This window comes from Melanostigma gelatinosum, assembly GCF_949748355.1.
Source record: "Melanostigma gelatinosum genome assembly, chromosome: 23".
NCBI lineage: Eukaryota > Metazoa > Chordata > Actinopteri > Perciformes > Zoarcidae > Melanostigma > Melanostigma gelatinosum.
In genome coordinates, this window is record NC_136656.1 from 2,544,947 (window position 1) to 2,569,891 (window position 24,945).

Below are 24,945 nucleotides of genomic sequence, written 5' to 3' on the forward strand. Positions count from 1 at the left end.
GATAAACGCGTTTCATTTGTGTGCTTTTTGCAACATTTCCTGCAACTTGATTTCCTCTTAATTCATTATTGCTGCAACAAAATCAATTTCCTCTTATTTGAATGAATCTGTAACACCAGACCGCCCTGTTGCTGTGTTATTGGAGGCAAAAGCAACACTTCAAACTACTTTGTGCTGACTATCATCGGAGGTGATCAGGATGCAGATTTAATGTTTAAAAGTTAATGTTTTAAACTTCTCCAATTTTATTCATGAGGGACAAACAAAAGGGTGTTTTGGGGGGAAATCACCAAAAGTGGCATTGGGGAACCTCCACCAATTCACCCCCCCCCAAAAAAATCCATTCACCATTCATGTCTGCAGAGGGATGACGTCATTACGCGCCAACAACATGCAGCCGCCGTGGTCCAAGTGCCACGCGCTCGGCCTCTCTTCCGTTAAGCAGATAAAAGGTGGCATCTGTCTTTATTGTGCGAGTAAATCCCCTCCGCCATTGACCACAGACACTTCACATGTTGATGAGGAGGAGGAGGAGGAGGAGGAGGAGGAGGAGGAGGAGCCACACTTTGTTCGACCCTTCTGGGGTGGAGACGTTATGCAAATCAAACTGAACCGTTTGTGATTTCCATCATAGGACAATTAATTACAGCATGTTTTTTTAATGATAAAAAGTGATGAAACCTTTAATAAAAACAGCATGGACTTCCCCAGATTTCTCCCAAAGTTTGTGTTCTGCTTTGTTTTGACAGAATTCCCCAAATTTAAACAGACTGATGCAAATGTTTAGCGCAACTGGCAAAACTCCCTTTCAACAGGACGGGCGAGGCTTTGGTTTATCTGAATCTACAGCGAGAGTCGGATGACAAACCATTCAAAGCATGCAACAATAAATAAAGGGCCCGCCGCTGCTGATTTGCATGAAAGTCGTTGGAAAAAGTTAGTGTTTGGCCTCGGAGCAGTGAAGGTGTGTCCAACACAACAACCAGAACACGGAGAACCTGTATGTCACAATGGAACCAGTTGTTTTAGTGGTTATGACGCTTCTTTGACCCGGAGGTCATTTTCCAAGTGTGATAAAGAGGTTTAATGAAACTGATGAGAGAATAGAATTTAGAAAAAGACGTTTGATTGAGCAAAAATAAGCTTTCCGTTTTCATATCAGGAAAAATAATGAATCTGCATCAACTCCTTTACAGAGTACGTTTGCATCGCCCGGCTTGTTTAGGTGGGATTCAAAATATATATAAATATATCTATATGTGTCATAATCTTGTCTGTGGGCAATTTAAAACTGGGCTGCAAGTAGACAAACGTTATGTGACGAACCAGGACCAGTTGTTCCCAAAAGAGTCATTTCTGAGCGATATGCTACATTTATGCAACATTAAATTAAGTTAATAATTTGTTTTTTATCACACACTTGCTGTAAACTCGTAATAAAGCGGTTCGCTCAATTTGCACTCGTAAAATTGAAAAAGGTGTTCCAGGTGTACCACACCAAACGTAAACAAAAAAACATGGCTGACCGGGACATCGGATGTTTCTTTGACTATTCTTCCCCCTCCCCCTCCTCCCAGTTCATGAGATAGAATTTCAATCGTCTCTCCTTTTCCAAACTCGTAAACGGTGTAATGGGTTTCATTTGCTCCGGCTACGTTGGGCTCAAACCACCGAGGTGACCGCAGCAGTGTTCATAAAGATCACAGGAAATCCTCACACACACACGCACACACACACACACGCACTCACACACTTCTGTTCTGCACATGCCAGCTCCGGCTGGTGACTCCTACATTTGGTGTGAATTTCCAGGCCATTCATTTAGGGGGAACATCACTTCTAAAGGAAATTGGGCCGACATTTATGGTTCCTCGTTCAAAAACGCTCTCCATTAAAAAGCCTCTTTTAACCGACACACACTTCATAAATCACCGCTTAAAGACGCAGCAGAGACACGTGACAACAACATGCTATCCTGGCTTTTATTTTCAACAAAAAGCCCGCGGTATGTACATCAAAACATGCCAACACTTAAAAAAAAAAAAAAAAAAAAAAAAGCATCAACATACGTACTTGAACAAATTGACGTTGTGCTAAAACATTCCGACACAAGTTTCATCTGAAGTGGATTTAAAATGTTTTGGACAAATGATGAAATGTGAAAAACGTGGTCACATACATGTATTGACAGTTATAGTTATATATTGTTAAAAGGCTTTCCAATCTTTTGGAAAAAATCCATAACTAGATAAAACTAGTTATGGATTGCACTTCCTGAAAATGTTTTTTAGTTGCCACAATTAAAGTTAAGTGGCTAAATATATTTACTCAAGGTCCACTTTCTGTCTTTTCCAAGTATGGAAAAAAGCTAAACAGTGTTATTTGTTGTTGTAAAACTACCATTTCTAACTCGCTAACCTGAGTATATAAACATGGTGGAATTAGCAAGCTAACATTAGCGAGCTAACCAGCCAGCTAACGTTAGCATGAAAACAGCAGGGACCGAGCGCTGCCGCTCATTTCCTGTAACCAGTGTAACGTTAGCATGAAAACATGGTGGAGAAGGAAGCTAATGTTTGCTAGCTTACTAGCCAACTGAAGGTAGCATGAAAACATGGGGGAATAAGGACGCTAATGTTAGCTAGCTAACTAGCCGGTCGCTAAATGAGAAAAATTAAACGACTCAATGCTTCATCTACGCTCACATTGCTGTCGGCAGTTATTGAGTCATTAACTCGCCAGATGTCGCAACGCGCTGATAGCTTAATTTTCAGTCTACAGAAAGTAAAGAACAGGCTGGTGTTGTGGTTATAACGCTACACGGTGGTTACAGAAAAAAAAAAGAATGAACATCCAGATTTTTATACATTTGGTAAGAAATGTCATGAAACAGTGAGATTACAAAAAACATTCCTGTAACGATGCATTTAGCCTCCACATGTTTTTTTCCCCCGTGTTAAAATTCCATCTTCATTAAATCTTCATTAAGAGGATTAAGAGGAGTCTGATGTGCAGCTGTGCAACGTCACTGATGTGCCACATCACAAGCGCTACAGCTGGAGGGGTTAAAACAAGACGTTTCTGTTTTAGGACCGGAAACAATCAGACGCACTCGGCAGCTATTTTTAGAACCGTTTCGGCATTTTAAAGACCGACAACTGAGATCTTTGCATTTCAAAAACAAAACAGACTTTGCAGAGCAATTGGGGACGTCATAGCTACATTTAAAAGGCAGCTACAGTGGATATAATTGTATCTATTTATATATTTAAACAGAGGAACAGATTTCAACATTTTCACCAAAGATTCCTCAGATTTCAGTCAATGTTTTCAGCGATAAACTGGAAGCGAGGACGTGTTTAGTGACCTGCAAACACTTCGAGACTTGACGACGATGCATTTATGGTCCTTCTGAGAAAACCTGCGTCTGTTTGTTTATTGACCTGAAGTGAATTGATTTCAGCTTCTTCTACCAGTTTACATCTTCTGCTTTCATCTAATAAACCTTTACAAGTTCATGAAATCTTTGGAATTTTAAATGATAAAATGGAAAGTTAAAATGAGTTTGTTTTTACAAACAAACAAAACAGATTTTGCCCGATGCGGAAAACCTCTTCGTCTAACTGTCCAAACTTATTCAGACTTTCCAAGTTTCTCAATTCATTTAATCTGCTGTTCAGACCTGCGTAGAAAGCCCTGTTTTCGTTAGTCTAACGAGATGTTTTGGGGAACCTCAGTGTTCGTGTTGTGTCTGTTTTAGTGCTCATCTGTCCTCAGGGGGCTGAAGTCACAGCAGCACTGAGGTGAACGTGAAACCGGACACCTGCAAAAATCAGTTTCTTCGTTTCGTTTAAAATATCCGACTGATTGGATGAACACAAACGCTTCCCTCGATACGAAACAAAACTCACACACTCACCTTTTTCCAAAAAACTAAAAGGATTATAAACTGAGTGTACAGAAACCACATCACCCCCCCCCCCTCGTATTAAACTGTTTTCCCTGGAAACACTCAGCTAATGTTTTCCAAACCCTTCCCTCGCTCTCTTTTTCCCTCCTGCCTTCATCCCTCCCTCGTTCGCTCAGCGCCTCGGGCCGAAGGGGTCCGCTTCATATTGTCTTCATTAAAGCCGGCGAGTATCGACCTTGTTTGGAAACATGGTGTGTGTTTGTGAGGAGGAGGAGGCTGCCAACTCCTAAACCACATTCTTTAAATTCCCTGTAAACAAGAGAAAGAGAGAGAAATGAGAGGGGTGACAAACGGGTGAAATTCATCACGTTAAACGGAATGCAAAACGATGCTAATGTACAATTTAAAGACCAAGAGAAACCAAACCAAACATGGAAGCAGAAATACACACATTTATTTTTACACGCACACAAAATGCAAAATAACATCTGGCCGAGGCCGTCGCCTCCGAGGAAACACGACGCAAGCATGCAAAACGGGAATCGATATGGAAATTACTACGTTAAGCAACACTGCAAGTTCATTTGCATCAGGACAGATTTGGTTTCCACGTCTGACTCACCCACACACACACCCACACACACACACACACACACACACACACACACACACACACACACACACACAGCATTATAAAGTCTCGTCGCCGCTTTACGTTTCACTGCAAACAAAGCCGCTTTGTTCATCTATTGTGATGTTAAATTGCCTGATTGAGAAAAATAAACATGTTGCACACACACACACACACACACACACAGAGAGAGGATCAGAGGGTGAGTCATTGCCCTGACGCAGTGAGGAGGATGTCCTGTTTGTTGGCCATTGTGGAGCTGTCAGTGGAGTCCTGTCATGTTGGGCCTGCAGTGACAACAGCAGCGGCTTTATCGAGAGGACGACCTGAACAGTTTCAATGCTGCCGTGTGTTTGTCCTTCCTCTGGACGCTCCGTCTCACTGTCTGTGTCTGACTCCACGTGGCAACTCCCAACACAAGCACAAATATGTGAAACTGCACAAAGCGTGCTCGTGCTCACTGACCGGAGCCCGTTAGTGTTTGCTCAGGACGCGGTGTTCAGACCCACAGAAGCCTCCGGACTCATTTTAACGAGGCCGCATGACGTCGGTCACTTCCACGAAAACAATAAAACCCTGAACCAGTCTATCCACCGTTCACCGGGCCGAAGAGAGAAAGTGGTGACACTCAGTGTTATGAAGCTTTTTCTGACATTTGATAAACCGGCAAAATCACAGACTTCTAATCACTCTTGAGATTTATGACTTCATCAACTCAAAAAACAAAAAGAAGATCAGAGTCTGAGGGAGCTTTTATTCATTTGTTCCTGTTTATAGAATATTCTTTCCGTCTGTTTCTCCGTCTTCCTGATTATGTTTCAGGTGTTTGTCAGACGGTTGGACGTCACCCTCAGTTGTTTTTATTTTTGTGTATTTTATAGACTAAAAGATTCATTGAAAAGGTTGCAGGTTATTTCTCCCCCCCCCCCCTCCATCAGTTCTCTCTCCATCCCTCTTGCTTTACCAGATGTAGACGGTAAATTGTGGTAAAGCGACGAGTGTCCACGGGGGCCTCTGGTATTTACTACCTGCAAACGTTAATCTGTCACAGCATCGCCGGGTGGCTTTTATACCGCATGCGTGTTTCCTCGGCGGTATTTTCTCACAAAGTCTGTTGTTTGAGTCTGAATGTGCCGATACGTCTTCTCTGAACATGTTTGGATGTATTTCTTCGTGTCAATGTGTATTTTAAAATGTATTTGTGTGTGTGTGTGTGTGCGCAGAAGAGAATTAACGAGTCACAGGATGTAAAGATGCCGCCATAACTCCCTGCTGACGCACACAAACACAGATAAGATACAGTCACACAGAAAGACTGGCAGTACACACACACACACACACACACACACACCCTCACACACGCACACACACACACACACACGCAGCCTCTGGGGAAATCTCGCTACCAGTCTCGTAAACACAGTTGTGAATCCACTCGGTCAGACAGCTGCTGCCGCATCTGACAATCGCCAAATAAAAAAATAAAATCACATTTTAATTGACCGGCCCGCTTAACAAGCCTCAGTGAGGACGCACGAGAGAGAAACAAGAAGAACGACTGAGAGCTTAAAGGGATTAAAATTGATACTGCACTTCTCAAAAGTGAGGGAACAAAGTGCTTTATGGGAAAAATAGAAAGTAAAAGAGAAGACGAACATTAAGAGTGCTAACGTTAGCATTCAGCTCAAAGTACAGTGGAGGCTGATGGCGTAGAGCTAAGTCCGATGCTAACGTTAGTATGCTAACGTACGAATGTTAGCACGAATACTTCACTGATATCAGCACTATTTACATGTCTGGGGATTATATGAAGAAGGAATAGATGCAGTAGAAACAGGAGGTCTTAAAAATCTACATTTGAGTGAATATTTTGCCGCTAAATCAAATCGTTTACAGGACGTTGAACCTTCGTTTTCATGCAACACTTGACTTGTTTCTTTACAGGGTTCGTATGAAGGCAAGAAAGTAGGCCATGAACATGTGATCCGAGTTGACGGTGACGTATACGGTCCCTCCTCCGGCGCGTGGACGCTGGTTTATGGTGTTTTGCCGGTTACGCTCTTGTCTTTTTGATTTGTGACGGTTACGTTCTGTTTGTACGCGCTCTGGCGTTTCTGGGAGAATAATGCAACGAAGAGCGTAAACGCCTTCGTTCAAATATTTCGACACTTGTCCTCGTGTGGGGTCTGCAATCTACTGCGGCTAATGAGATAAAATAGATGACGTGCTAGCAGTGAGCTCGTATTGTGCACATTGTTCGTGGAACATATGGGTTCGGGACAGGATTTCGGAGATTACCACTTTACGATTGAAATCTTTACGGTCCGTTCGTGCCAGCAGACAGAACAAAACACAAATACTAACTCACACGGCAGCTTCTCAGGGAAACCAATGTTTATAAGCTGCACAGTACTGCCAGACCAGAGAAACACGGATCCACCCGATGATGTCATGCGTGTGCGTTACGGTCTATTCTTATGCGTGTGAATTCGTTCAGTGGGCAGACATGTGGGTCCTTCTTTTAAATCAGAGACAGAGACCAAAATATATTCCGATGTTTAAAATTATAATGCCGTCACTTCTTCGGTGGTTTCGGTGTCTTGCTTGTTGTGCGGTGACAGCGCTCATTATGTGAGTAGAAGCGACAGAAAGACATGAAGGAAAAGAAGGAGAGAGGACATGAAACAGATGTGACCGGTCGGAAGAAGAAGTGGAAGAAGGGAAGGCCAATAAAAGAGGTGAAATCAATGCGTCTTTGCTCATAAATTCACTTCATTTACACACTTCAGGTGGAATCAGAGCAGCGGCGAGCCGACCCAAAGAGGCAGCAAGTTTCTCTCCGTCTTTGGCTCGTCTGCGTTTCATTTCTTCCCCTCTCTTTTTATTCCCTCCATCCGCCTCGATCCCCTCACGTCGCCCCTAATAAAAGCCGTATGACTGCGGACCAGCGATTACTCTCGGCCCGTCTGGTTGTGATGATTTAATGCGAGCCAACGCACCAACCGAATATCGGCAAACGAACTGCCGTGCCCTGATGTGATGTGAGCTGGAGCCTCAGAGCGTTTCATGCTGTTTTGGATAAACCGGGTTTAAGTTTACGTGTTTTCTTCAGTTGCTAATTGATACCATGTCCGCTCTAATGCGGGGAACGTTTGAGAACACTTCCCCCCCCCCCTCTGTTTTGTCTTTCCATTCTCACTGAGCTGACGTTTTCCGCTGAAAAATAAAAAAGGTTTTTCAAACTCTGTGATCACTTATATGTGTTTCTGTGTAGCGGACATCTTTGATCATTTTAGAGCAGCCGGTCAACAGAGCGGAGGGAAAGTTATGAATGATTAAGACCACACTGATACAGGAGATCTATAAACAGGCTACATTTATCATTATCATTGTTATGAGCTACATTTCCTTTTGTGTGCTGAATAACCTTTTTCTCCTTGCGGCCCTGAAATGATTTAACAATTACTCCAGAAGCGGGGTTGCTTAAAAACTAAAAGTTGCTGAGTCACAACTGCCCGGATGAAAAAGCTGACTGGAGACCTAAAAACAATGCTTTACATTTACATTTCGGATAGATGGAGCTGAAGAGCTTGATAGTCTTGAACTGAACCCTTGAGTTTGGTTCATTGATCAATAACGGTTAAATCGGTTGCTATCCAAGCATGGTTGACTGTTATTTTAAGGAGATTTGACACGGAACAAGATGAGGAACACATCTGACATTCTTCAACAGAACACATGGTGTTGTGACCAGATTTAAATCCTGCCAGGATCTTGTCTCATTCACAGAGAACGGATCGCTGCCGTGTCAAACATCGCATTTCACCGACGAAGGGAAAGTGAGGAGGATTCTCCCGTTTGTCTGCGGTTCACACTTCCACAAACCGGATCTTCGACACCGAAAACGATCGAGCTCAGACCTCAAGAAGCCGGCTCGGCGGCTGCACGCAGCGCGGCGCTCGCAAAATGAACCCGACTCGTAGACGCGCTCCCCTCCTTGTTCCCGACCTCGCCCTCCTTACAATAACGCTCCCGCCGCTCAACTCTTCGCCCGCGTTTCACCCCGACGGAGGAGCTCTCCTGGGCGCTGTGGGCTGTCAGCGCCGAGACCAAAAGGCCGGCTTTTGGGTTTAACCACACGGCTACAAGCACAGAACCTCTCACTCACTCACACACACACACACACACACACGCACACAAAGAGAAAGATGTGAAAAGGGTAAAATACCACATGTATGAAGCCTCTGATTGAGGTTGAGGTGAAAGAGCAGCCGTGTACACACACACACACACACACACACACACACACACACACACACACACACACACACACACACACACACACACACACACACACACACACACACACACACACACACACACACACACACACACACACACACACACACACACACACACACACGTTAAGAGCCACAGGGAGGAAGAAGAAAAAAGAGAAGAACAAGTCATACTTTCATCCCACACAGAGACGTATAGAAACAAGAGCAGACACATGAAACCACATAAAAAGAGACAAAAGGGCTTCAGGTGAGCCAGGGCTCAGGGAGTCACACGCACACCTCTTTACCCTCCACACCCACACCTGTGCATCCACACACACACACCTTTGATGGTGCTGATGACCCGGTCCAGGTGTTTGGTGTCGTTGCGGTCTGGTCGACAGCTTGGGCTGATCTCCAGCGAGTAGTCAGGTCCGTACTCTGTGAAAAACTAGACATCACATCACAGCGATCATTACGACATCTCCTGGATTTATGGATTTGTAAAATGTCTCTTTTCTGTTATTTGAGTCCTACTTCCATCCCTGACATCTGCAGCCGAGCGCCAACGTACGCTGGCTCCTCGTCGGCTCTTTCTTTAAAGAACGCAGCTGCTTTCCTGCACGAGTTCAGGCTCCGTTCGGACTTTGATCGTCAGGATTGTGAAACTTGACTGGTGATGAATGTTTACACGGGCTTCCAGAGGAACAAACCTGACGCTGTCACCGGTTCTGAATTCATTTTTATAGTTTTGATCCTGTGCATTATGGGTTAAATAAATCAATTTAAAGTAACTGAAGTATTAAAGTGTAACTTTGGTGTTCTTCAACCTATTTCCCATGTTTGTGTGACTCCTCTCCGTCAATGCTCAGATTGTTATTGTATTTTATATTTTTAACACGATGGCTGAGCTGATTTCTACAATGTGGATGAAGCCACGAGAGTCCAGAACGAGACTTCTCCGAGCGAATGAACAGACCGGATCACGTGGACAGAGGATTTCTCTGAAGGGTTCTTTCCATAACGTAGTCAGACATTGATAACAATCTGAGCCTGTGAGTGGAAAGAAAACAGCACTTCTAGTTGGACGTACATCGACGGCGAGGTTTCATCACTTGGGGAAACATACAGAAGGAAGCCTGAAATAGGAGCAGAAGTTACCGGTTTCTCCCCTTCCAGACATTGGTGTAGTGCTTTTAGTTCAGCGTGTCGGCATTCTTAGACTTATTGCAGCCGAGGCTGACGGGAATGTCATTCGTTTTGCAGGTATTTGGACGAGTAACGATATTGATCTGATGATGGCAGTTGATCCAGAAGTCTATGACAAATGGCACTGCCGTCCGATAGCTGTCGAGATAACTCTTCAAAAACCACAAATGTGAACCTCATGGTGGCGTGAGAGGGAACGTCGAGGCTTCACCAAGTCAGATTTCGTGGCTGAGATGTGAGATGTTTCCGTCCGTATCAAAGCGGCGAAAGCGACCGGTATTCCCGTCCCTAGAGCCAGGCCGCCGGCGTCGCTACCGAACACATCAGAGCGTTCAGACGGACACATGTTCCTCATATCTTCTGACGTCCAGGAGTCGCATTAACACAAACAAATGTATGAGACGGTCTCGTCTGGTTCACGTACAGAAATAAAATGAAAAGCAGAAACCACAAACCAGTCAAAACCTCCACGGACCGCCTGGGCCTCGCCGAGAAGAGGAAGACAAAGGCCGAGATGATTTCAGCACATACCGAAGGCTCCTGGCAGAGTCGGACCGATCCATGAAACAAAGCCAGCCAATGTGTGCGAGTAAAATAAAAAAACTAAAAACAGGTGGAAACCCAGAGAAGCGGGTTCAAGCAGAAGTTAAAACCCGAGCACGTCGGTTTAGAAAAACATATTTCCGAGGAATTTCTTCGGGCCGTGACTCAGTGCCATGAGAGCAAAACAAACTCGGGGGCCAAGTCCGACCACAAGTGCGTCAGTCCGTCTGCAAGCGGCTGTTGTGAAAGCCTCGGCCTGAGGACGAGCAATAGGACCCATATTCCTCCAGACAAACTCCAAAGACACGGACCTTTGGCTCTCAAATAAAGTTTGGAATCATCTGATCTGAAATTGGAGGTGAAAGTGGAGCATGAAAGTTGATTCTAAGAAGGCTGGAACTAGCGACGGTAGGGCAGAATTGATGAACCTTTAATTTAAGCTTCTGACCAGATCTGAAGACGGCAAACACCCCAAAATAATGTGACACTGCTCCTTTAAGCTGGCGGCGTGAGTCTGTAAACATCCCGTAATGATTTCTGCGCCATTTTAAGACGGAATATCTGGTTTTGGATTGAACCCCTTCAGTGGATTAGATGTATGTCATTAGAGAAGACTTCAGAAAAGTCTGTATTGGCAACACACACACACACACACACACACACACACACACACACAGAGCTGAGCCAACATGAAGTAGGAGTATAGACAAAGACAACTCTGTCTTTGTTTAATAGCCCTGTGTGTGTGTGTGTGTGTGTGTGTGTGTGTGTGTGTGTGTGTGTGAGAGTCAGAGAGAGGGAATGCATGGTAGTGTGTGGGTGTGTAGATGAAGGTAAGTGTGCGTGTGTGTGTTTGTGTCAAGGTCTGCTGATATTTGCTTGCACGAGTCCATGCCTACAAGCAAATATCCATGGTGTCTTTAAATGTGTGTGTGTGTGTGTGTGTGTCTGCTTCCAATTAGCTCCGATGAGTCTCTGTGTCTTACCTCCGGTCTCAGCGGAGCTCAACATGCGAGTGGTTAGTTAGCACACGCACACACACACACACACACACACACACACACGGCCGCAATGTATTTCCCATGAACCCAGTGCTCTGTCTCCTGCTGTCCAGCAACACACACACACACACACACACACACACACATACACACACACACAGTGTCCTGCTGCTGCTTGCTTGTTTGGCTTGGATGACCATGGGGAGAAAGAGCGGTGCGGACACTCCAGAGAGATATTTCTGTGATATTCGTGATACTTTTTAGACTTCATGACGCAGTAGAATGAGAGGAACAGAAGAAGAGCGACGCTGAACACAACCAGTGAGTTCAGCGGGCGATCCAGTGAGGCATGAACGAGGTCAAGAGACAGAAAGTACCAGCTGACTGGCTCCAGTGTCTCTGGCACAGACCAACAGGAGATAAACAGAGGAAGGTCTCCGGTTATTCACCGCCGACCCTCTGCCCGTCACTCACCGTCTGTACGAGAGACACCGGCCTTGATGCAGAGATGCACACACATGTTTACTACGGTCACAAAAGATCTTTACTGCGGCGACACACTTATGTCTACATTTATCAACGTATTGACCGGAAAAAGCCGTGTCCTCCTGCTTGTGCCTACATGTACCAGGATGCATTGCGCGCGAGCTTCCGACGCTCAGGGTCTCCGCCAGGCCGTACCCTCGTGCACGAGTAATGCCTCGGCTTCTCTGCTGCGCTCCAGTCGAGCTGGAATAGTACTTGTATTGAAGTAAAGATTTAAAAAACTGGAGTATTTAGTTGTAGTCACAGAAGTTGCGATCACAGTTGTAGCAGTGATAGTATTATAAGTACTACGTGAAATAGTACATGAATAGTGTAATTAAATACACAGTAATAACAGTTGTAGTATGTCCATAATAGACATCTGTATACTTGTCAAGTACATGTGTATTTATTCGTGTTTCTATGAAAGCTCATGTGTGAGTAGAAAGACAGAACATGAGCATGTGTGTGTGTGTGTGTGTGTGTGTGTGTGTGTGTGTTTTCACAGCGACCATCAGGATCTCCAGCTATGAAGGATGCCGAGCGGCACAGCGGAGTGGAAAACGTCTCCGAAAAAACAAATGGACTCTGTGTCTGCTCTCTGATGAATGTTTTCAACCCCCCCCCCCTCTGGACTCTCTCCCATCCTCCTCTACCTCTTCGTCAATCCGTCTTTTATAGACTCGTCTGTCAGTTTTCCTTTTAAGGCAACAAACAGTGTTTTTGGGGGATTAATCAGGAAAGCTAGAAGGAAGCCTGGGAGATGAGATTCAAAGCCAACATGACTTCACTGCTTCGCGGTTTAAACTTTGAATAATCAGTTTCAGCAGCTAATTCTTCCTGCAGAGAGGTGAACCTGCAGGTCTGCTCATCTAAAGGAGGCGGCTGCTCCGGTCAACATTCTTTACATTTTAAAACCCATAGAGACAACTTGGCAGCAGAAGACGGTGCATCGGTATTTTTTCCCTCGATGTTCAGCAGAAGATGGCGGTCGGCATGCTGCCAGTCTGGAGAAGCAGACCAGAGTTAGTTTGGATTCTCCAAAGTCACACAATAACTCAAACTAACCAACCGATCTGGGCAGCGCTGGACCAGAAACTCCTGAGTTCTACGAGGTAAAACATCTGGTAGGAAAACACAAATGAAGATGAAGTGATTAATGAGCCCATCTTCTAGGATCAAACCCGTCCATCAACACGATATCACACAGACGTGACTCTCCAACTCTTTCAGCTCATTGTTGGTACAAACCAACAGACACTTTCCCCACCACGTTCAGAGGAATGACCCACAGGAGCAACACGCTGGATTAATGGAAGATGTCATTTTGTGAACAGGCAAATTCCCTTCGGTCTCAACACACACACACACACACACTCTCTCCTCCGGTGACGTTTCCGGTGATTGAGCCCGTGACTCTGGGAGCAGACACATCCCCGACGGCAGCGAGGGGCGGGACAGGAAGTGGCTGCAGACAGGAAAAGAGGAAGTAGGAAGTAAAGAGGCGGGACGCTTCCCCTCCCCTTCTGCCAATCTGGGAGCAGAGACGTCCTCCCTTCCTGTGACACTCACTCGTATTTACCTTTGTTTCTCTCACTGGAGACGAGAGGAACTGAACTCACACACTGCAGGTTGACCGGTTTGTTCCCAGCAGTTCTTTCATATCTATTTATGACTGACGGAGGCGGAGCCTTTCACACATGGTTCTGGGTATAACGCAATTAAAACTTTCCATAGCAATGGCGGCTGGTGGTTTTTTTGTTGATTTGAGTTCCCCTGGTGAACAGTGTATGTGTGCGGGGCTTTTCTTGTGACAGCCGTAGAGTCCAGAAACTCTGCTATCAGCTGCTGCGACGTTGAATTTACACAGCATGTGGACATCAGACGCTACATGTAAATCCGAGTGAGGACACGTTCTTGAGAACACTCCGCATGGCCGTCCAATCAGAGACGTTCACAGACCTCTGACCCGTAGTGTTCACGCGCACAATGGGGGGGTCAATGCGGATCAGCTCACCGCTATCGGACAATACAAGTCAACAGGGAGGGTTAACGACTCTTCGACACGACGGCTCGAGTCCCGGTTCAAACTACAAAAGGCACTTCTACTTGTGTTTTCATAAGATATTGGAGTAGAATAAGTCTGATAGCAGCGGGTCATTGTGGGCAATATTTTGACCGGTAATCAGAGAATATTGCAGCACTATTGTTGACGTGACCGGCCAACTGTGACTGATGTTTGTGTTTCTTAGACTACTATTTTTAACCGTTCAGTCCAGTGCTCCAGACAGACTGAACACTCGCCCTCTCGGGTACTGATGAGAAAAAACAGATGAAGTTGATTCCATTAAAAATGAGCCCAAATCAACAAAAATCAAACCTACATCGATATTTTTGGACTGATTTCCGTGAGATTTGAGTCGATAAAACAAACTAAAGTGGCTGTTTTTTTATGCTTGAAACTAAAAGAACGTTTTTTAAGTTAAGGACACATTGCCAGGCGGCAATTTACGGGTCTGAAAAGTGAAGTCAAAGCTTCATGTGTTAAAGCTGCATTCTCTCTAGTGTCCACCAGGGGGCGACTCCTCTGGTTGTATAGAAGTCTATGAGAAAATGACTCTACTTCTCTCTTGATTTATTACCTCAGTAAACATTGTAAACATGAGTTTATGTCTCAATCTCTAGTTTCAAGTCTTCTTCAATACAGCATGATGTTCATTTAGTACATTATGGTCCATTTAGAGTCACACAGACCATAAAGCAGGGGATGCTTTACCAGCACTAAACTCTTAAACCAGTATTGACTATGTCCACCTCTTTATATGCAGTCTATAGCAGCAGCACAGTGGAAACATAAAAGCATTTATTTAACTTCTACTCGGTGTGACTTCCTAACGGAAAGTTTCCCATTTGAGTATCAGTTGTTTTCTCCACATTGGCGGCAGTTTACCATACAAAGAAACGCAAAAAAAACCTGCTATTAAACAGACGAGTTCATTATCCGACTGTAATGAATGTGTGCATTCATGTGGTTTAGTCTACAGTAGAGCAGAAGGGTGGACACACACACACACACACACACACACACACACACACACACACACACACACAGAGAAAAGGGTACAAAGGTAGTTTTTGTTCCCCATGTCGCTGGAACTTCAGCTTTGCTTGGTCATCATGGATAAATGCCCCTCTTATCGAGCACAACGGGCACAGACTGGGCCACGAACACACACACACACACACACACACACCTGTGTTAACTTGTGCAGTACTTCAACTTCAAAATAGATGAACTACTAAATTTGAAAGCCAATAAGCAACATTCAAGTTAGGAAAAGCCATTAGGTTGTTTGTTTCTTCAAAGGAAATGTGAGTGCGTGTGTGTGTGTGTGAGAGAGTGTGTGTGTGTGCGTGCGAGCGTGCCTGTGTGTGAGAGTGTGTGTGTGCCCTCGTCTTCATCGTCTGTGGCAGCTGCCTGCACTGATAGTTGCTTTGTTTTCAGTGAGTGCTTCTTAATGAGGTCAAAGGCTATTTAGGGCCATTGGACGCTGACAAGGAGAAACAAGAGGTACCTTCATCACAGTCAGAACACACACACACACACACACACACACACAGCTATTCATTACATTTGACCAAGACAAGGTCCAGAAACCAGTGGCTGGAGAAAGAGACCCTTTGTGTGTGAGAGAGTGTATCTAGGAGCAAGAGAGGCAGATGGGTCGTCTGATATTTGGAGAGTCTATTTGATTTCGCAGTCAGCATAATGACAACATTCGGGATCACACGCGTCCCTTCTATTCAATCACCGGCATGTTTCTTCCTCTCTCGCGGAGGCAAATCCAAGAAGTGTTTCCACTCACTTCTCAGGAGGTTCATTTGTTTACATCCACACCGTGACCCGATTACGGCGAATAACCAGATTCAGTTCCACTTTAAATGTTAATGGTTCACAGAAAGCAGACTGTTGCAATAACCAACGGTCTGCTCAGTGCTGCGTTTCATAATGCTGTTACTGGAGGCCGACAGGAAACGTCTTAATAACATCACAGAACTACAGAAATCTAATTGATGACCTGATTTGGTTTATTTGGAAACCAGACTTCATTGAATACTTGTTGGAGTAAATCAGAACATTGATGATTATCGAGTTATACTCTACTTGTATTCTCTCTAGTGTCCACCAGGGGGCGACTCCTCTGGTTGTATAGAAGTCTATAGAAAATGACTCTACTTCTCTCTTGATTTATTCCCTCAGTAAACATTGTAAACATGAGTTTATGTCTCAATCTCTTGTTTCAAGTCTTCTTCAATACAGCATGATGTTCATTTAGTACATTATGGTCCATTTACAGTCACACAGACCATAAAGCAGGGGATGCTTTAGGGCGGGGCTACACGCTGATTGACAGGTCTCTACCAGACGTATACCGCTGTAATCCAAGATGGCGACGGCGAACTAACCTGCCTCATTGGTAACAACAATGAGTACTAAAGTAAGAACCAACATGAAGGGAAGTAACTCATGCATTATTTCTTTAATATATGGAACGGAATATCTGTAACTCATTCAAACTTAGATTACTGCTTTAATAATAATTATATAAATAAGATGGAGAGAGAGGAGCCTGTGTGTGATGAGGCAGACAGAGAGGAACTGTCAACACTAGTTTCTCTCACACACACACACACTCGGTCTGAGTCACCTGCAGACAAACCCCATTATTGAGAAGCAGGCGGCCATCTTTGATTAGATGGAGTGACTCAGCAGACAGTGAACACAAGGGGGTGTGTTGGTGGGTTTTTGGTGTGACAGTACAATGAATGACCGCGTTTGTGTTCATGTGGGAATATGTGAATGTGCGTGATTGTGGCCATGAGAGAGACAGAGACAGAGAGAGACAGAGAGAGACAGACAGAGAGAGAGAGACAGAGAGACAGAGACAGAGAGAGACAGAGAGACAGAGACAGAGAGACAGAGAGAGAGAGACAGAGAGAGAGAGACAGAGAGAGACAGAGAGAGACAGAGAGAGACAGAGAGAGAGAGACAGAGAGACAGAGACAGAGAGAGACAGAGAGAGACAGAGAGAGACAGAGAGACAGAGACAGAGAGAGACAGAGAGACAGAGACAGAGAGAGAGAGACAGAGAGACAGAGAGAGAGAGACAGAGCGAGAGAGACAGAGAGAGAGAGACAGAGAGAGACAGAGAGAGACAGAGAGAGACAGAGAGACAGAGACAGAGAGAGACAGAGAGACAGAGACAGAGAGAGAGAGACAGAGAGACAGAGACAGAGAGAGACAGAGAGACAGAGACAGAGAGACAGAGACAGAGAGAGAGAGACAGAGAGAGACAGAGAGACAGAGACAGAGACAGAGAGACAGAGAGAGACAGAGAGAGACAGAGAGAGACAGACAGAGAGAGAGAGAGACAGAGAGAGAGAGAGACAGAGAGAGAGAGAGAGAGAGAGAGAGAGACAGAGAGAGAGAGACAGAGAGACAGAGACAGAGACAGAGAGAGACAGAGAGAGACAGAGAGACAGAGACAGAGAGACAGAGAGAGAGAGACAGAGAGACAGAGACAGAGAGACAGAGAGAGACAGAGAGAGACAGAGAGAGACAGACAGAGAGAGAGAGAGACAGAGAGAGAGAGAGAGAGAGGTCGTACCTCGTGGTCCGGTATCTCAGAGGAGAGTGTCTTTCCGAGCACCGCCGCCGTCAGGTAGGTCCAACAACGAGCCGTGTTCGCCAGGTTATAACCTCCTGGTGAAGGAAGAGGAGAAACAGACAGGTATGAAGAGGAAACATCAGCATGTGGTCACATGAAGCATGTCTGGCAGACGCTGTGGAGATATAAAATTGAATTGAAAGTTATAGATATAGATTGAAAGTGAGGCAAAAAAAAGTCTTAAATTCATCTGTGTGGACTCGTTTCATTTCAATTAACAGTCAATTCGAAGGAAACATAAACAGGAAGTCAAGATAATCTCTGTCTCTCGCTCTCTATGTCTGTCTGTCTGTCTGTCTGTCTGTCTGTCTGTCTGTCTGTCTGTCTGTCTCTCGCTCTCTATGTCTGTCTGTCTGTCTGTCTGTCTGTCTGTCTGTCTGTCTGTCTCTCGCTCTCTATGTCTGTCTGTCTGTCTCTCGCTCTCTGTCTCTGTCTGTGAGAAGAAGTGAAGAGGATGGACTCGAGTGAAATGAAGAGAATGACAAGAACCAAGAAGGAGAGGAGGATATAGCTGAGAGAGAAAGTATGTAGGACAGAGAGGGAGGGAGAGAAAGGAAGAGAGGTGGGATTGTAGTTGAGTAAAATGGCTTCATTGTGTCGTATAAGTAGTAGCTATCATCTGGCTGAGGGGTCTGGAACAGAGCATGGTGTGTGTGTGTGTGAATCACTGAGATTCAAAGCAAAAAACACACAAGGGAGATAAGACAGTATCCACCTTTCATAAGGAGTACTTTAACAGTACACGTACACACAAACACACATGATTCATACGTGGACAGAGATAAACACAGCGTACCTCCTCCCAGCAGCAGTGTAGGGAGCTGCCACTCCAAGACGTGCTGCAGACACTTGCCCACCCCCACCGGGGTCATGTTGAAGGAGCACATGGGGTCACCCGCCATGGTGTCGGCTCCCAGCTGCATGACCATCGCCTCCGGGTTGAACTGCGCTCGCACTTCCTGCATCACGCTGCACAACAAAAGCGAGACAGACGTAAACATATTGATGCAGGCTGGGGGCCAATCAGGAGCCTGAGGGCCCTCAGGAGAGTTACTCTGTGTGTGTGTGTGTGTACCTTGTAAAGGTCTGGTAGTACCGGTCATCCTTGATGCCGTCCTCCAGCGGGACGTTGACGGCGTACCAGCGGCCTTTACCCAGCCCCGTGTCACACAGGTCACCCGTACCTGAACACGCGCGCATGCGCACGCGCACACGCACACACACACACACACACACACACACACACACACACACACACACACACACACACGTCTTATTGTACACTGTCTCACAGCGCAGGTTATCTTTTAAAATATATATTTTAAACATCTGTAAGGACAGACCTGGGAAGAATCCAGGAGAGAACTTGTGGAGGGAGACGGTCATGACTTTGGACGTGAAGCTGAAGGCATCTTCCACACCTGAAGTGAGCCGAGGAGAAAGAAAGCAACAAAATATATATATTTAGGTGCTTTATGATCATAACTTTATTTATATAGCACCTTTAAAAACAGAGTTGCTTTGACAGACAGAGCAGCAAAAGCAAGAAAATAAAAACAACAGAAAGCTCAGTGAGACAGTCGATACAATATATCATATAATTATATAATAAAATGTATAATAAAATAAAATGTAAAATAAAATAAAATAAAAGTAAAATTTAGTAAAATAAATTGAGGAAAATAATTTTGTAAAATCAACAAATTAAAATAAAAAAACAAAAGCGACGATGATATTTTTAAACCTGTGCACCTCCACTAACAAATGCTGGAGGGATCTATTTGAGGTTTTTCAGCCTGATAACAAACATCCCTCTGACGACACCACAGCTTGAGCCTACTTGTTTGATCTTTTTTCTACTTGTTCTGTTCGTACCATCTCCGTGATGCAGGTCCACGTCCACGTAGAGGACCCTCTCGTACTTCTCCCTCAGCTTGAGAATCCCCAACACGGCGTCATTCACGTAACAGAAACCCGAAGCCTCGTCCCTGTGAGACGGACACAAATAAAACAGGTGTGCGTTTTTTTAAAAAGTGTGACCTTTTACCTGGAGCGCCCCCCTCAGGCCCATCGGTGGAACTGAGGAGGACGGCTGCAGGTGAGTGGGATCCACAGGTGGGCTTACTTCTTGGCGTGGTGCCACCCCCCCGCCCAGTTGATGGCCACCTCACACTTCTGGTCCACCAGACACTGGGCTGCTGTCAGCGTAGCGCCCCCTACTGCTGCCGCATAGTCGTATATCCCCTCCACCACTGGACAGTCGTAACCTGGAGGGGGGGGGGAATAAATATCTGAAATAAATATATTTATCTGAGATTTAAGTGTTTTTTCTGTACAGGCAGCACTTCTCAAGGCTCAATCATGTCCTCATAAAAGAGGTTAAATGAAACTGATGGGCTGTAAATAAAAGAAGAAAAGAAAAGGAGGAAGGAAAGGAGACAGAAGTGAGGGAGATGAATGGACTCGAGCGAAGGAAAAGAACAAAGTGTGATGGAACAATAGACTAAAGAGGTGAAGGGGAGCGACGGCAGAGAGAATCCAGGAAAAGGTGGAGCCGTTTGCTGATGAACCCGGGAGAGGAAGCGATGGCGGAACGAGTCGAGGACACGAAGAAGAGCACTGATGGATTGGGGGGGGGGGTGAAAGGAGGGAACGAGTCAAGGAAACGAAAACAAGGAGGGTTGAACTTGAGGATCGGTCTGAAGTTAGAAATGTAAACATTCGGAGAAGGACGGACGCAGAGGCAGCTCATCCAAGAACAACAAACATGGAGGGATGTCTTTGGAGGTTTAGCTCAGATAAGGAGCTGTGCTCTCTGCTTGAATCTGGTGTTATAGTGCCCCCTGCTGTCGATTAAATGGTACTGCACGAACACTTGTACCACTTTACTCGCTCTGTTTTAAATAACGCTGTCATGGTGTGAGGTCTTTGCTTTCCTCACCCAGGCCGTAGTCGACCGACTGCGGGTCGTCGTTGTCTCCGTCCTGGCTGATCTTGTGGAGATGCTCCAGGTAGGAGTCCGTGTGGAACTTGGCCATGTCCTCTATGGAGGCCACCTGAGGTTTAATGGTGCTGGAGAGACAATAAAACATACCGATTTCTGCAAAAACGTATGCAACACCTCCAAAATAAGATGAATCTGCATCATTCAGGTGAACCAGAGCTTGAACTGTGCAAGCAGGAAGATATATTTGACATCTTCCCATGAATGTTTAGCTGTAAAATGAGTAAATGAGTTTTCATCGTCGTGCGAAGTCTGTTTATGTTAGAAAACTGTCATCAGCCGTCACTCACCTCACGTGCTTCAGGAGTCCGTAGGCTTCTATCAGTGAGTGGACCATACTCGCCTGGAAGACAACAGGAAATAATAAACAACAATTACTGCAAGGTCTGGACGATGACGACAACAACAAAGCAGAGCTTGTGAGTGCAACGTTTGCTCGTGAGTATTAGTTTGTTGCACTTATTGTGTTCGTTTATTTCTGCACTGTACGTTTGCTCTTGTGTATGCTCTTAGATGCTTGTTTAATAAAAAAGGAGATGCACTAATGACTTCTGGTGACTAACGTTAGTAGTTATCTTGAATACCTGTTGAATACACTTATTGTAAGTCGCTTTGGATAAAAGCGTTTTCTCAATGACTGTAGTGTATGTAATGAGGACAACGGTTGCAGAACGGTTGCTCGTGAGCACACAACCGTTGCTCGTGAGGACAACGGTCGCTCGTGAGCACAACGTTTGACGGTTGCTCGCGAGTACAAACGGCTGCTTGCGACGTGAATACAAAGGTTGCTCGTTAACGTTCGGTCCAACTCACCCGGTTTGGCACTTTGGATAAACTGTCGCAATGCTCGATGTACTCCGGGCTGTAGACATACGCGACCTTCCGGTTACTACCGCAGCTGTCGTCATCATCACGGTCTCCCCTGTGACTCATTTACGATGTATTAAAATATAAATAATGTTTAAATGGCGAATGGAGCGAAAAACAAAATGTTAGAGTGAAGAGATTTCCGAGCGGCGTCTTCTTCTCAAGTGTGGTGTTACACCGTCAACATTCCCCCCCCGGTAAAGTCGGTTCACTGCCGGTGTTCACCTCAACTCGAGACGTTAGACGGAAAACAACGATGATAAAAATGTAATTTATACAGCGTTCAATAAAATACACTTCATAGTATTTTTTAACTCGTTTGAAACATTTTTGTTCAAGAATACGATGGAGAGCTGCGTCCTAAACTGTCCTAACGGTCACCAACATCGAATCCAACGTTCCGCGCGCGGACGTTTTCAAAGTGGAACGCACACAGCGCGAGGAGCATTCTGGGATTTATTGGAGTCTTTTCACTTCCCTTCTCAATAAGTAGCTAACAAGCTAACTTTTCAAAATAGTTTCCATCAACAATTAGACCACAGCTTTTACTCAATACATTTGTGATATTATAATACATATTTATTAAGATATGGATGCATAAAAAACTATATTTTAATAAAATAAAATAAATATACATATAACTTATTTTTCGCTAGAGGGCGCCAAAAACAGCTGACTTGTACCAACCACATTTCATGCACTCAGTGAGTGGGGGTACACTCATTCAAGGGTACACTAGTGTCAAGTTGTTTAAAACGAGGATTACCTCTTCCGGTTAGGACATTCAAAATAAAATATGTAATAACAGCTAAGCACGGAAATCCAATACTGCAGTGAGAGTAAAGTACAAAAAATAAGATATTTATTTAAACAAACGTGTAACACAAGTAGTAGTCTTAATACTTGTAGTCCAGTGTCTGTCAGTAATGATATATCTTTTATTGTTTTATTTTTTATTTCTGACACGCCTTTATTCTGAAGGCCTCGTCTCGTAACTTCCTGTATTGTTCATGCTTCCTGTCAGCAGCTTTACGGCAACTTCAGGTTACAACCCTCGCTGTGGGTCCTTCACTCGTCACTGCTGCCGCCGCCGTTGAGCAGGATTTATCGGGACATCCAGCCATGCAGCAACTTTTCTAGTCGATAAAATGACTTCACCGTCGAGGATTTAGCGAGTTTAAGTTGTTGAATACTTTGACCCTCCCCCCCCCTCTTAAAGCGCGCTCAACCGTTGTACCTGTCAATCATGAGGAGCAGGAGCAACTCCGGCGTTAAGTTGGACAACTATGCCCGGATGGTGCAGCAGACTATCCTGAGGCACCAAGTGAGTGTTTCACGTGTTCAACGTTCAATATTAAGAGTCACATCAAAGTAGTCTGGTGGGTGAGAACTCACTCTGATGTGTTGATGCAGGAGGTGAAGTCAGTGCACGTTACGCAATGCATCGGGTCTCTCGCTCACACACACACACACACACACACACACACACACACACACACACACACACACACACACACACACACACACACACACACACACACATTGTATGCTCTATCTATTGCACTTTACATTTTTAGGCTGGGCTTTAAATTTAGCTTTATTTATATATATATTTATGTTTTTTATTGTTTGTTACCTTTGTAGTCTGGACTTTAAAATTCAGCTTTATTTATTTAATTTTAATATTTATTGTATGTTACTTTTAATTTAGTCTGGCTTTTGTTTGAGATGTATTTATTATTGTACTTGTATTGTACTTCAGTATTTCGTCCTGCAGCTTTAAATTGAGCTTTCTTTATTTATTTTTATTTATTGTTTGTTGCCCTTTTATTCTGGCTTTTAATCGAGCTTCGTTTATTGTGATTTACATCTGGCTTTTAAATTTAACTTTATTTATTTAACTTTAATAATATTTATTGTATGTTTCCTTTCATTTATTCTGGCTTTTAAATAAACTTAATTTATTGATTTTTCTTCTTATTTATTGTATCTCTTAAATCTGTCTTTTGGAGCTGTATTCATCACAAGTCTTTCCTCTGGTGTTTCCTCACTGTACATTGGGAATAGGGGGGACTGTTCATGGGACAGTCCCACAGACATTCTACATACTTTTAAAGTATAATGCACACGTACAGAACATAAACCATAACAAACCTGATCTAAACATAACTGTAATAGGTTATCTAATCATGTCACGATCATCCTCACCAAAGTAATCGTGACTATCATGATAAATATGCTTAAAATGACACTAAAACATGATGGATTCTGCAGCTTTTTCATATTCACGATCATCCAGATTCTGTAAATTAATTTAATTATTTATCCCAATCGAAATCCAACATCGTCCCATCCTTACACACATCCTTACACACATCCTTAAACTCCAAACTTGACTCTAAAATCTCTCAAATAGCCTTTTTGAGAAGTGATGACTGGTCTAAAAACACTCCACATAACACCTAAAACTTACTTTGGTCCTCACAAAGATAGAAGAACAACAGGACAACAAGCTGCAAAAACTAGATAGAATCTGAAGACTTAAGGAGAGAAAACATATTAAATGTATTATATTTAAATGGAATAGAGGCTGGTTTGGAGGGCGGGACTCTCACTACATCTTTCAAACATCTGTTATTTCTTTAGTTGTGTAGAAACTACGATAAACGTCTCCATAGAAGAAGAAGAGGACAAACCTTGTGTGAGGTCACCTTTTGAAACTGACCCAAAATGGCTTCCAGCCAGTGTTCAGCTCACCGGATCGCTGCACTAATGACCGTAATGTGCTCACTGGGAGCTGAGGCTGCACAGTAAATCTATCCGCCTGTTCCTCTCTGCTCAATATACATATGTACAGATCTATAAATATCTGTACATATGTATATGTTGTGGACTCTACGTTTGCTCCTCTAAACACATGAATCATCACTTTCCCATGAGGAAGAAGAAGGGGTCCAACATGTCGACTCTCTCGTTGTTTGTGCAACGTTTCTGTGACATTTCTCTCCGTCAGTGATGAAACCGGAGCTGATGGTGAAAGACTGCATCAGTTAGTTTCAGTAAAACCTAAAGATGGAGGAAAGAGCTGCAGCAGCAGCTACAGCAGGAAACACACATGTAGTACACAAAGAACGCATTCTATTCCAGTTCCTCATCAAACTGCATAGTTTCACATTTCCTCATCTGCATGTTCTTCTGTTATGAAAGAGTGTTGTCTGCCTCTACAGCAGGAAGCACCGGGGCTTA

At 44.3% G+C, this 24,945-nt stretch overlaps 2 protein-coding genes across 5 annotated transcripts in view; one reads left to right on the plus strand and one right to left on the minus strand.

Moving 5' to 3' along the window:
* Positions 1-1,981: 1,981 nt before the first annotated feature.
* On the minus strand, positions 1,982-21,862 carry hdac8 (histone deacetylase 8). 2 transcript variants are annotated; one of them, XM_079295312.1, is made up of 11 exons: positions 21,646-21,862; positions 21,123-21,175; positions 20,770-20,900; positions 19,954-20,095; positions 19,704-19,816; positions 19,172-19,249; positions 18,904-19,012; positions 18,625-18,797; positions 17,769-17,863; positions 9,167-9,272; positions 1,982-4,219 (listed from the first exon to the last, which is right to left on the minus strand). In XM_079295312.1, the coding sequence occupies exons 1-11, from the start codon at positions 21,763-21,765 to the stop codon at positions 4,197-4,199; spliced, it is 1,143 nt and encodes a 380-aa protein (XP_079151438.1). In that variant the 5' UTR covers positions 21,766-21,862; the 3' UTR covers positions 1,982-4,196. The 2 variants fall into 2 exon arrangements, with proteins under 2 accessions (XP_079151438.1, XP_079151439.1); XM_079295313.1 differs by lacking the exon at positions 9,167-9,272.
* An 889-nt stretch (positions 21,863-22,751) lies between these two features.
* Positions 22,752-24,945, plus strand: part of phka1a (phosphorylase kinase, alpha 1a (muscle)) — a 17,983-nt gene continuing 15,789 nt past the window's right edge. For 2 of the 3 annotated variants that reach the window (XM_079295449.1, XM_079295450.1), the window contains exon 1: positions 22,752-23,023. In XM_079295449.1, the coding sequence (XP_079151575.1) occupies positions 22,946-23,023 (78 nt within the window). In that variant the 5' untranslated portion in view covers positions 22,752-22,945. The remainder of the gene's footprint in view (positions 23,024-24,945) is intronic. The other variant, XM_079295451.1, reaches the window with a different exon arrangement.

Coding starts and splice junctions, on each gene's coding strand:
- hdac8 (XM_079295312.1), bottom strand. CDS start 21,765: ATGAGTCACAGGGGAGACCGTGATGATGACGACAGCTGCGGTAGTAAC. Junction 20,901..21,122: donor GGACTCCTGAAGCACGTGAG/GTGAGTGACGGC, acceptor TTGTCTCTCCAG/CACCATTAAACCTCAGGTGG. Junction 19,817..19,953: donor GGGTGGCACCACGCCAAGAA/GTAAGCCCACCT, acceptor TCCGTCTCACAG/GGACGAGGCTTCGGGTTTCT.